The sequence below is a fragment of the Rhodofomes roseus genome (assembly GCF_022264815.1).
Source record: "Rhodofomes roseus strain CIRM-BRFM 1785 chromosome Unknown C8Q71scaffold_7, whole genome shotgun sequence".
In the NCBI taxonomy this organism is placed as follows: Eukaryota; Fungi; Basidiomycota; class Agaricomycetes; order Polyporales; family Fomitopsidaceae; genus Rhodofomes; species Rhodofomes roseus.
This window is the reverse complement of record NW_025952963.1, coordinates 253,213-268,234: the sequence shown is the minus strand read 5'-3', so window position 1 is coordinate 268,234 and position 15,022 is coordinate 253,213. Positions and strand designations below refer to the sequence as shown.

The window sequence follows — 15,022 nt, the reverse complement described above, 5'->3', positions numbered from 1 at the left end:
GGCGCTCCTGGGCACGTTGCAGCGGGCAGGCTGGGGCTCGAGGTTGGCTTACGCCGCTCTGCCCGCAATCTTGCACTCCCGCTGATAACCGTGTGGCCTCCGAAAACATACTGGCAACCTTCCGAGGGCCAAGAACGGTTCTCGAGTTCATCACAGCGGCCAGAACAAACCTTACCCGTCGATGACACGCTCGGCCGGTGCATGCCTCGTTGCAAAGCCCGCCACGGATGAAGATACCGCTCATCGCTGATGAACTCGCTTTGGACTCTGCTCGATTGGATCTTGCCCTCAGTACGATTATCTGACGATCTGGAGGACCGTTACCTGACCGACGACGGTTACTCCGTGGCCTCGACACTCGCCGCACCCAGGATACGTGGCCAATACTCACACGAATTGCGGCGGGACTGGACGAGGGAGCGCGACCGCGAACGAGAGCTGGATCGCGAACGCGCACGCATCGCCATCGAGGACAGGGAGAAGGAGCGGCAGCGCGCCCAGCTCCTCGAACGCGACAATGCCGCCCTGCAGCAGCGCATCGCCGCCCTCGAGCGCGACCTCCAGTCCGCCCGCCAGTCCCTCGCCACCTTCTCCGTCCTCTCCTCCCCAGCCCCGCCCACAAACGCCCTCAGCGCACAGCCCCGCATATACCACACACCCTCCCCCAATCCCGTCGACCTGCGCACATCCTACGACTCCCTGCTGTCGTCGTACAAGATGGCCCACCGCGCCCTGCAGGAGCGCACGGAGGAGGTCGCGAGTCTCAAGACATTCCTCAGCAAGACAGACGAGTGGTCTGGTGCACAGCTCCTCCAGGCCCTACGCGACCTCAACGCAGAGATCGTCCAGCTCGCTGCGTCTGCGGCGGAAGAGTTTGCCTCGGCACTGGACCGCCGCGTCGACCTCGTCCGACAGTCGGACCGCGAGCTCCTCAGCAGCGCCATTGGCCCTGTCATGACGAACCTGCTTGTGACGCGCGACCATTCCACCGACCCGACGCTCGTGCAGTTCGCCATCCAGGCATGGGAGGTGTTCTGCGTCGGCCGCATAATGAACGCCTTCTGCTTCGGTCTCCCTTACGACATCGACCAGTTCCTTGGGAACCTCTTCGAGCAGATGAACCGAACAGGTCAGTCCGCACTTGCTCACTCTTCCTCCTTACTTATTCCGTGTTGCAGAGCCACAAGCCGCCGCTTCACGCTGGCGAGCCCTCACCAACAGTCACTCGCGCCGCTTCCTCCCCCAACGACCCGATGCGCCACCCAACTCGCCATCCGCCCCTATCTTCCAGCTCAACGACACCAACCTCCGGGGGCTCCTCGCCATTCTCGCGCTCTCCGGGTGCACCGACAGCCGCGGCGTGCACCGCGACCCGCTGCGCTCGCGCTTCGGCGCCGCACTAGCGCGCATCAGCGAGCGCGCAGAGATCATCGCCCGCGCGGTCCGGGAGGGCGTGATGAGCAACGTATTCGAGGTCACCTGGGTGAACCCCGGGAACGTGGGCAGGAAGGACAAGGACGAGCGGTGGTTCGACTGGGCGGCGATGGAGAACGTGTATGCGGGCCATGGATCGGAGCGCAGCAAGGTGCTGTGTACCGTCGAGTTCGGCCTCGTATGCATCCGGCACGGGTCGTGGCCTGAGGCGAATGGCGGGCCGAAACCCAACGGGAGCGCGTCCACCGGTGTGAATGGCAATGGTGTTGCGGCGAATGGTGGGCCTGAGGGCCCGCTGACCCGCAGCGTGCTGCTGAAGCCGAGAGTGCTCTTGGAGTCGGTGATGGACATACTATGACCGCCTCTGGTATGTTCGTTTCTGTTTTGAATAACTTTCTATGCTGTCAGCTTACGACTCACAGTACTTATAGCCTGCTACCTGTCGCCCTGAAACGCCATGCCCACATACCCGGTGAACACTGCGCGGACTCTAGGGCGACCACCTGGCGAGAATGCGATTCTCGCCCTCAACGTCAGTGTTGCGTCCGTGACACGGTGCCCTTCCAAAACACCTCCGAGACACCTTGACTACATCCTACCATCTTCTCTATCCTGCGTCCCCTACCTGCTCTCGGAAAATAAACCGTCACCTTGATGATGCGACGACACACGGGTTATTTGTATTGTGCTTGGATCCTTGCTATCTACTGTTGTTTATGCTACTGTATACCTCTGTATCTAATGTGTACTACACTGTTGTCGAACTTGATACAGTTGTACAAGAATGTCCTGCTGGCCGTAAGCGCGTGGTTCAAACGTAGATATCATGTTCGCCGGGTATGTTTTGATCGTAGTAGGCATAACGGTCTGTGCCAATGGTGGGTAACAAATCTCGTGCACCTGCGGCCATGGGACTATTCGCGCACGCGCAATCGATAGCGAGCACCAAGATCGAAAGACGGAATTGTCATTCGTTGTGATTTGGTTTCGATGCATGCGGCACGAAGGACTCAGGCAGTATATACCGCGTTTACACAACATGCGTGCGTACGAACTTGTAGAAGGTTGGCTAAAGGAAGGCTAAAGGAAGAAAGAAACGAGAGCCCTGCACTGCCACAAAACCAATATGCCCAGGGCACACACGATCCCTGCGACACCGAGGACGATGAGGTGGAGGTACGGGGTGCGCCCAGACTTAGCCACTCGCCAATCCTGCATGACATTGAGCACCGTATAGACGTGCTCAGGCGTCAACTTCGGGGCCTCAGACGAGGCCGTGGGCCCCTGCGCGGACGATCTGCGGGCTTTCCATTCAGCCCATGCTATGGACTTCGCCGTGCTGACGACGTTCTTGATCTGTGAAAGGGAGAAGTCAACGACGCTACGCTATGGTCATCAGATCAGCGAACGAACCTGGCGTCCGTTGAGCGGAATCTTTGCGAAGCGTCGACTGATCTCTTCGTCGGGGACGCCGGCCTTGAGGAGAAATGCCTGCCAGATGGCCTTGCGAGACGTGTAGTCCAAGTCGGGATACTGCACACAGAAATGGATTCGACCTGCGGACATGAACTTTTGTCAGCCACACGCCCACGCTCTGCGCGCTCGTGAGACAGACGCACTCTCGAAAGCGACGTCGATTTGTTTGATCAGGTTCGTGGTGAAGATGAGGACACCGGTATGGTACTCGACCTGCCTGAGAAAGATTGAGACTAGCGCGTTCCTTGAGATGTCGATGTTGTCTCTTTCCCGCAGGAAGACGTCCGCCTCGTCTATGAGCACGACAGCATTCCAGCGTTGTCCGACTCGAAGAATCCGCCTTAAGTGTATGTCGGTGGATTCGGGACTAGTGCCTAGCTCCCCTGCACTGACGGCATACAGCGGTTTGTGGGTGAACTCCGCCACAGCCTCCGCTGTGAGCGTCTTGCCGCAACCGGGATTCCCGCTCAGGAGTCCAACAAGGCCTCTTCCCTTCCCTGCAACCACGTCATCAAATCCGAGCGAATGTGACGTGTGCTCCATAACGAGAGAAGATATCAGCGATTTCTGCGCGTCCCCAAGCACAAGAGTGTCGAAGGGCTCGTCCGACCATTGAATCTCTGTAGTCCTACCAATGGCAAAGGCACCTGTACCATGTGGTCAGCTTCAAAGATCAGTCATTCTTCGTGCGAGTGGTCAACGTACCCCATGCTTTGGTAGCGCAGCAGAAGCCAAGGAGCACCGGCGTACAGAGAAGATAATCCTTCTCCAATAGTTTCGTTGGATCGAGGCGACGATACACGTGGCGTATAAATTTGCTATGTGGTTGATATTCGTAGAAGGACTCTACGTCAACCATGATCCGCTCTTGTATCTACGGAGCCGCGTTGATAAGTGGCATCGCTGTCCGAGATTACAATGAACTCATACCTGAAGTGTTTGACCCCGGTCTTTGCGCTCTTGACCCGGCATCAAGAGCATTGTAGGCCCGTGATCGTCCGGGTCGCTAATGTGGACGGTGCCGGCTCCATGGTGCTGGTAGAAATGGAGGTTCGAACCAACGTAATCTTTCCCTCGGGAAACGGCAGCCTTGTATAGGGCATCATGGTCCGGGTAATGTTCTAGGGGATATATGGGTAGGTCGAAAATCGACCGTGCACCGGGGAAGTTGTCGACCTCGAATTTTATCCTAGTGAGCCCCAAGTCCAAATCGTCACGGATGATGATGTCGCATTCTATCTCAGCCCACTTTCCCCTTTGCGTGCTCTCGTAATACTCGAGTGTTTTTGCACACGCGACATAGCGTTGATCAATATCAGTGTCGTAGGCGTGCACGTAGCTGTTTGGGCGAAAGAGAGCCCAGAGGAGTTCGTAGGTTATCTGCCGCTGACCTATGAGAACGTCGAAATCGGCTATGCTATCCTTTAGATCCTCGTCAATGAATCGTAGGGCCGCGTAAATTCCTTCGAGCGTCTCTTGGTCTTCGGGAATGTTCGACTGTTCCAATTCACGTCGCCGGGTTTCGAGCTGTCTATAGGAAAAAAAGAATACATCTTTCTCCAGCTTCGTAAATCATAACCGTCGCTTCAGTAATGTGTGACGATGAGCCGCTAATATGACTCACAGCCGGCTTTCTCGCAGTAAGCTCGAGTCCTTCTACGTCTCTGTTTATTGCCAGCAAAGTATTGCGCAACGCCTCCTGATGGATTTCCATCACCGTATTCTCAAGTTGACCTCGAGAATTAATTAGACGCTTGACGACAATGATGGCCTTTTTCTTTGGGGTTACTGGCTTGTGCGTCTTGCGAAGTTCGTGTCTTAATGTACGCCTAAGACGTGGTCAGACTGCGTGTTTGTAGACTGTGTCCACCTCCTTGCGACACGTACTGGCTGAAGCTATGGACTGGTTAATGCAACATCATAATGACGCAATGTTCTGGCACGTACAACATATCGTAACGAGCAATCTGTGGGCGGGATTCAGGCAAGGCTGCCTCTGGTATCATGACCTGATCATTCTCGGCGCAAAGCTGAGTGTCTGCAGCATCAGAAATGACACCGCTCATTCTGGATGGATCGGACTGGAGGTCAACGACGGCGATGGAAGGATGAAAGCGCAAACGTTCAGAACACATCAGACTTTATGCACGTTGTCTCTGCGGCTGTACATGGCTGCGGTGGTGAGGATCAACACGTGCCATTCTTCCCTGTCCATCCAAATTGCTGTCATCCTGCGTCCTCTGTGTCGTCTGTACCTCCAGGCTGTGCATCCGCTGTCACTGGGGGCTGTGGCACCTAGGCCTGACCTGTCAAACCGATCATTTGGGTCATTAGATGCATATGGACGAGTGTGGTACCAGCTTACTACAAGAATGAGTCACAGAGTTTGAACGCGCTCCGATCGGATGTTGGCGGACATCAAAGGGCCAGGTCCTCTAGGCTCTCAAGATGTGGTCTCGTACCCCTCCGTGTGGACGCACCCCACCACCGCTCCGACACGGTGCGTCCACACGGAGGGGTACGAGACCATCAAGATGAGTCTGTTGTCTCGATACTAACCGGAACCACTGGCAGGGCATACGTACTTGCGATCGTCTTCTGTCACGTGCTGTATCGCTCTTTCATGAGAGTCGATGCGGATGAGCGAGACACCATGCAGTGAACTTCGCGGCGGTATGTGACACCTTCAAGTTCAAGTTGCACTGCAGTAAGTAGGGTGGCTGAGATCCCAGCCCGATATAGTAGATCTGTGGCGCCGGTTGGGCGCCCCCTGCGTATCCTACTTGGCGGCGGCAGTGCAGGGCGCTGCGCTGCATACGCTGGGACTTATATCTAGGCCGCAATGCATTGGACCCGGATCCTTGTCCACATCTACGCCGATGCGAACCACAGGCAACTGTGCATATATACGTGAGCCTCCCTACCCGTCTCAACCTGTCTGATCTGCTCTGCTCATGCATGCCCCGGCGCATCTTCTCGTTCAGCACGTTCCAACAGCTCTGTACTGCGGCATATCACAGGCCATGGCTGTTCCCACAGAAAACGCTGCTACTATAACGTGAGTACTGTCATTCACTGCTGAGGTGTCCTTCAGCCCGAGGGCATGGCGATGCCACACGAGACGGCTAGTACACCCGTGCACTGAGAATCCGTATGCGTGATTCATCACTGTTCAGCAGCACGTACGAGTTGTTTCGAAGAAGTTCTGCACGCACTAGCCATGTGCTCGCATTGACGGACCGATAGTGCTGACCATCATCTCTGTTCCCTTAAAACTTTGGGAGCGCTGTCAGTGCATTCTGGAATGACCAGCACATAGTACCGTCGTTTATTCCCCGCTCCTGCATTCAGCGGAGCGATGCAAACGCCTCCACGCGGTGACGCAATGCAGTTGCTACTATCGGTTGCTAACGACTATGTTCTCAGGAAACAACATCCCTTCCAGCGCGCCTTCGAGGCATATCTGAAAGGCCTCGACGAGAAAGCCAAGGCCAAAGACTTCTTCGCCCGATATTGCAGCGAAGATAAACTACAGGACCCGCAAAGCGTCAACCGTGATATGAAGGAAAAGGTTGATGAACGCCGGTCAAAATCATCGGCCACCGGCAAGATTCTGCAAACTCTAGCGGGTACCCAGAAAACCTTCGACGGAGTTGTGAATGCTCTGAGTACGTTTCACTCATTGATCTGGGATGGTTCCAGCAGCCCTCATCTTCGCCACATAGCATCACTCGATCCTACAAATGTGTCAGGGGCGGTGTGGGCGTGTGTATCCGTTCTCGCGAAAGTGAGCATTGAACATATTCTACTTTGCTCGGAACGACCTATGTTAATCTACGCCTCATTCATGTGGCAAGACTGTTGATTCTTATGTCAAGGTTCCCGAGAAGATATCCAAAGCGCTGACTCTCCTGGGCGACGACTTGAAAAGGATCGCAACATACGGCCGCATCCTCGGTGAATCATTGGATCTTGAAGATGCATTTTTTCAGTCTTTCTTCGACATGTTCCGCTTCTGGAGCAGGGTCTTTCGGGAGCTTGGCCGTCATAGTAAGCATGTAGTCGACCATGGGTGAAACCTATCGTATCATTTCGCTAACCTGCTGCTACTCCAGGAATCACTAGCATCTTATCGGCCCTTGTTCTCCCGGCAGATAGGTTTGATGATATCATTGCTGCCATGCGGACGAATGCCGAAATCTTGGAGAAACAATTCGAGCGTGTCAAGGAAGAACGTGAGTTCATGGAGAGATCAGGTTAGTCAATAGCCTCTGCACATTCGCATTCGTGAGGCTTGTTGACCATGAATACCGTTACGTAGAGAAAGCAATACGAAGTTTCTTGGGGCAACCTATCTCTACAGGAGGACCCACGTTTGTTACCAACAGCCGCCAACTGTCGGCCATCGAGGATCAGTGTTGCGCATGGATCTTTGAGGATCCTACGTACCAGGCATGGAGGAAGGGTGAGATGGATTCCACAGTCCCCACCGCGCTGTGGGTCTATGCGCCACCAGGATCCGGCAAGACTACACTCTGCGAGAGGGTAGTACGTGCCGTCCGGGAAGAGCAGCCCTCCGTTGCGGTGGCATCACATTTCTTCCGATTTGATCAAACCTTCACGACTCTTGATATCCTGAAGTCCATCGCTGTACAGCTCTGGGAATTCTGGGCATCACAGCACTACCCGGATTCACATTCGCTCCTCCCCACGCTGTCCCGTCTCGCAGATGACAAGACGAAAGATGCGGCCTCCCGGGTTCGGTCGATCTTGGACACACTTGTTCAGGCACTACCTACAGTCTACTTCTTTATCGACGGAGTAGATGAAGAGGCAGCAAAGGCGGTGAACGATACTCTACACCGAGACACTTTGGCTGCTCCTGATGCTCGGAGTATTCTGGACGTGATCGAACGCTTCATTTCATCCGATAAAAATCGACGTGTCCATCTCTGGATCAGCTCACAGGACGTCTCCTACACTAGGAAGAAACTCGAGAACTATACTCAATTCGATATCAAACACGCAGTCCAAGCGGGAATCAGGTGCTACCTAACCCGATCTATCCTCGACCCCGCCGTTGTGCCACTAGCAGCGGCCGAGCGAGAGTCCATCCTACAACGACTCATGAAGCGCGTGGAGAGTAACTTCTTATGGGCACATCTCATGGTCGTCGAGCTGAAGAAGGCTACCAACTCAGCGGAGATTAACCAGATTTTGGAGGACGGGAGAGCAGATGAGCTAGACGAGTATTACGCAAGGTTTCTTGACAGCTTGAAGCTACTGCCGAGCAACAAAGCCTCAATCTCACGGTACGTGTGACTCTTGATATATTCGAGACCACGGTCAGCTCAACAATGATGATTCAGCGACGTTTTATCCCTAGTAACATTTGCGAGGCGACCACTGACGGTCGGAGAGATACAAGAAGCCATCGCAATACTCAACAGCAAAGTTGGGTATCTTGACGACTCGCGCAAGCCATTTCTGTCCACGCTCCTCAGCATTCTCTCGCCTCTGATCGAGGTCGGGCATGAACGTCACCCGGGTGGCGTACGTGCTGGTTCAGCTTCACCGTCTCCGAGTCTTGTGCCTGGGCCAGGAGACCAAGGCTACGACGATCTAAAGAAAACGTGCCGGCTGTTCCATTCTACCCTCTTCGACTTCTTACACAGACAGGCAGAGCTTCTCTACGATGGCTCAGACATGGACGAGGATAACCGACGCCGCCACGCCATTACTACTCCGAGTCCAAACTTTCGCATTTCCCCGCTACGAATCGCAGACGCCTGTCTCCTTTACCTCACTCAGACCAGGTACTTGCAGTTGCTCAGGCGGCGGGATGACACATGGGTCGACGCAGGAGATCAACCTGTATCTGCCCATCACTTCCTCACGTACAGTGCGAAGAACTGGGACAAACACCTCGATCTAGTCAGTCCAAACAGCAACAACTATGACTATGATCCTTCACCTGGCGCCATTGCTGGCGAGGTCCCGCAGATCATGGAACAGTTCCGCTCACGTGTGGAGGACTTCATTCATTCGGCGAAGTTCCGCACCTGTATGCAGGTACAAAGCCTATGGATTGATGCCTCGTTCAGCCACTACAGTGTACGCAGCGACAAGGACCACCAGCTCTGGCTTCGACGCATTCTTCCCCGATTCATCGTGGCCTCCGATAGCAAGTATCACACGTACTACCATCGCTTCTGGTGGGATTGGTATCCATTTCTATCGTGCGCAACTTGCGACAACCCTAGATGCCACTTCCGGTCGTGTGCAGGAGAGATAGATCGTTGCTGGTGGAGGTGCCTTGGTTCCGGCGGGGACTTCTTGACTACGCTGGATAGCCGCTACTTCTGTTTCCGATTTGAGGCGACGGCGCAAACGAGGGAATCGCTGTCCGGAGCCTACGTCTGCGACTTCCAGACTGCATTCGCCACTCAAGACAGTGTACGCATTTTGCAACTCACGTACGAGGCCTTTCCTCTCCTGCCGTAATTCTCCAACTGACCCAATGTCTCATAGATCAGCAGCAGATGCCAGTCAGCTCCGTTTCCATCTCGAAACATGGAGCTACAGCACCGACAAGTCACCAATATTGCAGAAATCCCAAGACTTACTGATTAGCGACACTATGTGCGATGCGGCGCTCTATGCTACGTCCGACTCGGAGTCCATGTCCAGCGGTGCGAGATCATTCAGCATCTGCGAACCGGGCGGTGGTGCCCCGCTGGCTTCTTTCAGCAACAATGGTCAATATCTTCGCATTGGCACGCAGATATTCACCGCTGAGTGCACTGGCGAGTACCGTGCGTTCATTGGCACGGGCATGAACAACATCGGATACATTGAAGAGTTCGAAGGCCATGATGGCATTGCCGTTGTTGCTAGCCGGCGACGGCGGGTGGCGCCTACTATGTCCAACGCTCGCAGGCACTCTTTGTATCCGGATGCAAGCCTGGGCCAATTGACAGGTATTCCCTGTGCTGCCGTCGAGGACTCTGACTCGGAATCGCCCGATAGTGACACCGAGGATGATGCGTCCATCTCATCAGAGTCTTCTGGCAATTACGAGGATGGCGGATATGAGACTTGGAGTGAGTGTTCTTCTGCACTCACCGGGTCCGAAGACGATTTGTATGCGGAATATCCCATGGATCATGACAGGGCGCACTTGACTCTGAATGAAGATGGCGATGACCAAGTGCCCTCCAGTGGCTACGACTTACAAGATCACGGTTGGCCAGCAAGAACGCATACAATCGGATCCAGTATCGGAGACGTGGATACCGGCTCAGCAAGCTCAGATGAAGCATGGCTCGACGAAGGCGAGAGCGAGTATGCTGACAGCAACGAGGGTATCGAACCATCTGAATTTGCCTACGGTCAGCTACGTCGCTATGCGGAAGAGGACCGCTACAGATGCCGCCAGCGGCGTCGCAACGCTGCTAATGGCTCTGGGGCCACGCAGTGTCCGAGAGCCGAGATGCGCATTTTCACGTCGGAGGGGAGGCTTTTCCGGTTCTCAAGACGTACACCAGCCCCGTTGTCGGACTCTCCTCCAGCCTTCCACCCTAGTCAGCCTTTGGTAGTGTGGCCCTTAGGTGGACTGCGGGCCCAGGTTCTGTTTGTCGACTATGAAGATATCACCTATTTTATCCGAGAGATTCGGACCGGCGTGTCGGAGCCCGGTGAGTAGATCTCTTCCTTGAGCCTACAACCGCCCTTTGACATCATGTGGTAGATTCCGTGATCCTCACAATGAGGTGTCATTTCACTGACAACGGACAATATCTCCACATCGCCGTGGCCGAAGGCCGTCCTGTGGTGCATGGCATGGCAGGCGACTCAAATAATGCGAGCGACGATATTCAAGTCCGGCTTTATTGCTACCGTCTTTGCACGCAGAAGCCCACGCGAAGTCCGCCTCATCTGGTCCACACCTCTTCAGTCAATGTGGGCATCTTTGACCGTGATGCACTCTCCCCTCGATGCCCTTGGACCCTGACATGGACGCACACGTACCTATATGTAACCTGGAGCCACACGGCACTACTGGTCTATCGTATCCCTCTGTTCCACCAAAGGGACACCCCGGATGACGTGGTAATCCAGCGGCCTGGAGAGACAGTACTGTTGCCAGCAAGTGCTAGATATCGTGATGTTTTCTTTTTCCCCTCAGAGGGTGACCATCTGGCCCAGGTCATTGTAGGCGGGCCAATTGTCAGGGAGAAACGATACGTTCCGCCGAAGGCAGGCCTAGCAACTCCAGTTGGTTGCATCCTGCGCACCGCGGACCAATTGGGCGGTTGGGTTGCTACAAACCATGCTCCGATGCCAAAGCGGTACATGGAGGCTGGCCAACTCAACGTGCCGTCAGTGGAGCAGTTTGACCCCGATGTGGACTGCGTCCGTGAGTATCTAATGTCTCTGGAAACTTATTCCGAGGAGCTGATTAATCGACCGAAGTCGAACCTTTCCTATGGCAGGAGTAGAGACCGGTATGAATCCATGTCATCGCTGCCTAGATGACAACTATGGAATATTATTTGTGCTACATAGAACCCAACATGTCTGTCCCGAGGCAAGAGAACGATTGAAGCAGGTGCAGCGCTTTGTGATGTTGGCGCGCTCACAGGGTAAGCTTCGTCGCCCAGAGTCTTAACTCTCAATACTGTCGGGTCGGAGTGACCCTTGCGTTGGGTGGATAGGACGTCGAAACTCGTTCCCGTCGTACTGCAATGTGCGGATCACTGTGTCTAGTACTGTGCGTGCGGAGCGGTGCATCTATTTGAATTCATGCAAACATCATCAACCGCGCTAGGTACTTTGCAATTATTTCTAACGCCGCATGCCTGGACTGCACTTCCATCATGAACGCACATCTCGATCGACCACGCGACGACTTGCTTGCGGACGAAGCCATTCTAGGCGGACTCGACCAAGTAGAAAAGCCTCCATACCGCCGCCCTCCCCGAGCAAGACGGGCATCATGCAGTCGAGGTTCTGCTCAGGGCAAAGCAGACGATGAATGTCGAGCTAGGTTTGCAGTCGGTTTGCAGTCCCGCCGACAGCGGCACCCTCACGCGCGCTGTTTGTGACGAGCGAGCCTGAGGACGCTGATGTGTTCGTTGTATATACCGTTCGACTTGGGGAACATAGCAGGCGGACCCCGCGCCGTAGGGATTGGACGCAACGAATACTGTAATAGATCGGTGAACTCGAATCTGGATTCGTGTTGGACATTCACTTACCTTCCAGAGCTATCGACACAGAAGCAGCCGGGTTTGAAACCAGCAGCGGGGCCATCGACGGGGACACCCTTTGCCCTCAGGCTCGCGGTGGGCAGGATCTCATGTGCATGGTGCTCAGATGTACCGTACGCAACGAGGTGCACCTGATGTGATGAACTCGAGGATCCAAAGCGTGCTCGAGTACCCGTAGTGACTACGTAAGAATGGACACTGAGATTGCGTTGGCCTGCTCGTTGAGCGCGTCAGACTCAGTAGCGATGGCGTGGTTCCTCAACCGTGTCGTGGTCGGGGACTTGTCCATGAGGTGCTAAGAAGTTTGTATGCATCCCGCGTCGCGCGAGTACAAAGCGGTCGCCTTGATTGTGTCCATGCGACAGTCTTGGTGCATCCGCAGATGATTTAAACACATCACTCGTGTTCATTGTCGGACGCGAGTCCACTGAGGGCAGCGAGCCTGGTATGGAGCTCGATCTTGAGGCCACAGGTCTAGTGTAGTGGATGCGAGGTGGACGAGCTCGTATATGAGTGCCTGCGCAGTAACCTCGATGTTGACGCTAAGCAATGCACTGACGAGCCCGAGGTGCGTCCTGTTGAGCCGAACGCCCCTAGTAGTTCAGGTCGCTATGGGGAACGTATATCCTGACGCTGCATGCAACGAGCAGAGACTCGAGCGCACGAAACTTCACGCCCTTGAAGGCCACCGTACAGTTCGTAAAATCGACGACACCGCCACCGATGGTGAGCATTTTTGCTGCTGATGTAGGGCATGCTGCATGCCATGATGTCGATAGTCGACTGCGCGTATTCATATGACGGCGCACCGGGGTCCGGGGGATACTCCACATCAATCGGCGAGCTCGCGCGCGAAGCCATACAAAGCGATGGCGTCGTAGGCGACGACGACGGAGGCACCGCGACCAGCGACCAGTGGCATCTCCCAGTGTGACTCGTCCACGTAGTCCTTGCATTCGGGCGCGCGCGTCCACGCACATCTACGGATGCCTTGGCGCGGGTGGACCGCGATCGCGAGGTAGATGCTGGAGGTGGCCAGGTAGAACGCAGTGGGGGCCGCAAAATGGCGATGACAGTAACGACGGCTGACCTTGTGTACACGTCGCGAGGTGGGGATCATCAGCAGCCTAGTCATGGGAGGCAGTAGCTGTCGGTACACTCTGGATGCGGCCACGAGGCCCGCAGCCTACGCAAACATCAACAGAGTGCACCTAGGCTCCTGTCTCGCCATATAGCCGTAGGGCAATGGGTCGAAAGAGTGGGTGGAACAGGAGCCATTCATTGGGTTGTGCGCGGAGGGTGCGAGGCGAGCGATCGGAGGTATGACATCTGCGGCGCAACAGAGCACGTAAGGTAAGATCTAGTCTCCCCTAGGCAGACCCTAAAGAAGACCTCTTGGACGGACAGGGGGGGCGGTAGGTAAGATCAGATAGAGAATGAACTGCAGTTAGGCTCACCCGCGGAATGGGCCCAATGTACACAGCGGCGGTGGGCGTTGGCTTCGCCTTGACGGGTCATACCGAAACTTGATAGGGCCTTCCAAGGATGCGGTTAACATGGGTAGGCCGCTCGACTGAGTGCTCAAGCTATGCAGTGGGCTCGTCCTGTAGGATCGTCGACGCGACTCTCTGGCATGCACTGGTTCGATCATATGGATGCCGCGCCCCCGCACGAGTTGTAGCTTCCGACCCTCAGGCTGTTTCTGTCATAGCCGGCATGATACAGCGACCATGGTAGAAGTGGAAGACGTTGACGTGAGGGGAACCTCAGCGGTTGGCTCGAAACATAAGCAAGAGCCTGAGAAAGCTCGAAGCACGCATCCGAGTCCAGGTTGCGGCGCGTCCACGTCGTCGACGAGCTGCCTTCGCGTGAACTCCTCAAGCGCCCAACGCGTCACCGGCCCGGGGAAGCCTCTCCTACCCTACGACTCAATTCTAAGTCTACATTGGCCTATTGGTGCATCGTATTACGACTACATAGTTGTTGTTCCTCAATTATATACAGTCACCGGCTCTTGAACGTCTCGATCCGATTGTATAGACGACTAAAGCAACCACAGATTGTCGATACCTATGAACGTCTGGTTGTACTGTTCGGAATGGTATCCACGATCGTTCTGCTTACACTGCAGGATATGCGCCGCGCCTTCCGCGTCCCTCCAAATCTCGGACTGAAAGCGAGGATCACCGCTAGAATCCGAGAAGACGGGCGTGCTCAGAGTCGGGCGATACGCCAGGAAAAGCCTCGCAAGACAGCGCCAGTCCGTGATCCACAAATCCTGTGTCGACGCGACCGTTTGAAGCGTAAGCTGGATGACGGTCCTCCTCTGCTCAGGGCAGATCGAATGTTGTCCCCGCCGTAGAGAATCGCATTCGAAGCGAAGTGACATAGGTGTTGGAATGCCATAATGCGAGGTGCAAAGTCGCCGCTGGAGATGGGCCATTCATCCGGCTGAAGATAAAGCCCGGCCCCCTGCGATGTCCCCGTCGGTGAATCATTGTCAAAGCGGTCAGGCCGGGGAAGGTTGACGCAGTGGTCCTGCACCGACGTCAGCCACGCCGTGCAAGGCCAACACCTGCGGTGGCGCGTTTCGCAACGCGGAGACCAGCTCGTGCATGACCTCCTGCTTGATGTCGTAGCCCGTCCACTAGTGTATCTTGACATGCGTGAGCTTCAGCGCGGCGGCCAGGGCGCCAGATGCAATGGCGACCTAAGTACGCATGCGGAAGAAATCGTCGCTGGACTGAGACATAACAATGATCCGTTCGACAGAGCTGAAGACGTTCCGTTGCGCGAGGTTCGCTGTGTCGAGTGACTCGAGCGGCGCGGCACCCGCGAGC

At 55.2% G+C, this 15,022-nt stretch overlaps 4 protein-coding genes across 4 annotated transcripts; 2 read left to right on the top strand and 2 right to left on the bottom strand.

Annotated features, from left to right (window-relative positions):
- C8Q71DRAFT_521637 (uncharacterized protein) lies at nucleotides 1–2,280 on the top strand. Its single transcript, XM_047919110.1, has 3 exons — nucleotides 1–1,129; nucleotides 1,179–1,801; nucleotides 1,857–2,280. Exons 1-2 carry the CDS (start codon nucleotides 250–252, stop codon nucleotides 1,790–1,792), a joined length of 1,494 nt encoding a protein of 497 aa, XP_047780209.1. The 5' UTR covers nucleotides 1–249; the 3' UTR covers nucleotides 1,793–1,801; nucleotides 1,857–2,280.
- Nucleotides 2,281–2,372: 92 nt separating this feature from the next.
- C8Q71DRAFT_750331 (P-loop containing nucleoside triphosphate hydrolase protein) lies at nucleotides 2,373–5,391 on the bottom strand. The gene is made up of 9 exons (XM_047923264.1): nucleotides 5,276–5,391; nucleotides 4,858–5,216; nucleotides 4,798–4,806; nucleotides 4,535–4,739; nucleotides 3,841–4,473; nucleotides 3,616–3,784; nucleotides 3,054–3,557; nucleotides 2,848–2,990; nucleotides 2,373–2,790 (listed from the first exon to the last, which is right to left on the bottom strand). Exons 2-9 carry the CDS (start codon nucleotides 5,043–5,045, stop codon nucleotides 2,515–2,517), a joined length of 2,127 nt encoding a protein of 708 aa, XP_047780208.1. The 5' UTR covers nucleotides 5,046–5,216; nucleotides 5,276–5,391; the 3' UTR covers nucleotides 2,373–2,514.
- A 193-nt stretch (nucleotides 5,392–5,584) lies between these two features.
- On the top strand, nucleotides 5,585–11,656 carry C8Q71DRAFT_750327 (uncharacterized protein). Its single transcript, XM_047923263.1, has 11 exons — nucleotides 5,585–5,820; nucleotides 5,895–5,968; nucleotides 6,337–6,578; nucleotides 6,636–6,697; nucleotides 6,768–6,960; nucleotides 7,026–7,166; nucleotides 7,232–8,222; nucleotides 8,280–9,386; nucleotides 9,442–10,607; nucleotides 10,661–11,329; nucleotides 11,386–11,656. The coding sequence occupies exons 2-11, from the start codon at nucleotides 5,934–5,936 to the stop codon at nucleotides 11,409–11,411; spliced, it is 4,632 nt and encodes a 1,543-aa protein (XP_047780207.1). The 5' UTR covers nucleotides 5,585–5,820; nucleotides 5,895–5,933; the 3' UTR covers nucleotides 11,412–11,656.
- A 1,358-nt stretch (nucleotides 11,657–13,014) lies between these two features.
- Nucleotides 13,015–13,317, bottom strand: C8Q71DRAFT_722514 (uncharacterized protein; the record flags this gene model as incomplete). Its single annotated transcript, XM_047921533.1, has 1 exon — nucleotides 13,015–13,317. The coding sequence occupies one exon, from the start codon at nucleotides 13,315–13,317 to the stop codon at nucleotides 13,015–13,017; it is 303 nt and encodes a 100-aa protein (XP_047780206.1).
- Between the last annotated feature and the right edge of the window lie 1,705 nt (nucleotides 13,318–15,022).

Bases quoted from the DNA above. Each gene is read 5' to 3' on its own strand.
- C8Q71DRAFT_521637 (XM_047919110.1), top strand. From the start codon at position 250: ATGAACTCGCTTTGGACTCTGCTCGATTGGATCTTGCCCTCAGTACGA. The intron at 1,130-1,178 runs GTCAGTCCGCAC...TCCGTGTTGCAG, and splicing joins CGAGCAGATGAACCGAACAG to AGCCACAAGCCGCCGCTTCA.
- C8Q71DRAFT_750331 (XM_047923264.1), bottom strand. From the start codon at position 5,045: ATGTGTTCTGAACGTTTGCGCTTTCATCCTTCCATCGCCGTCGTTGAC. The intron at 2,991-3,053 runs GTGCGTCTGTCT...TCATGTCCGCAG, and splicing joins AATCGACGTCGCTTTCGAGA to GTCGAATCCATTTCTGTGTG. The intron at 2,791-2,847 runs GTTCGTTCGCTG...TCCCTTTCACAG, and splicing joins TTCCGCTCAACGGACGCCAG to ATCAAGAACGTCGTCAGCAC.
- C8Q71DRAFT_750327 (XM_047923263.1), top strand. From the start codon at position 5,934: ATGGCTGTTCCCACAGAAAACGCTGCTACTATAAC. The intron at 6,698-6,767 runs GTGAGCATTGAA...TCATGTGGCAAG, and splicing joins GTGTATCCGTTCTCGCGAAA to ACTGTTGATTCTTATGTCAA. The intron at 9,387-9,441 runs GTACGAGGCCTT...AATGTCTCATAG, and splicing joins GTACGCATTTTGCAACTCAC to ATCAGCAGCAGATGCCAGTC.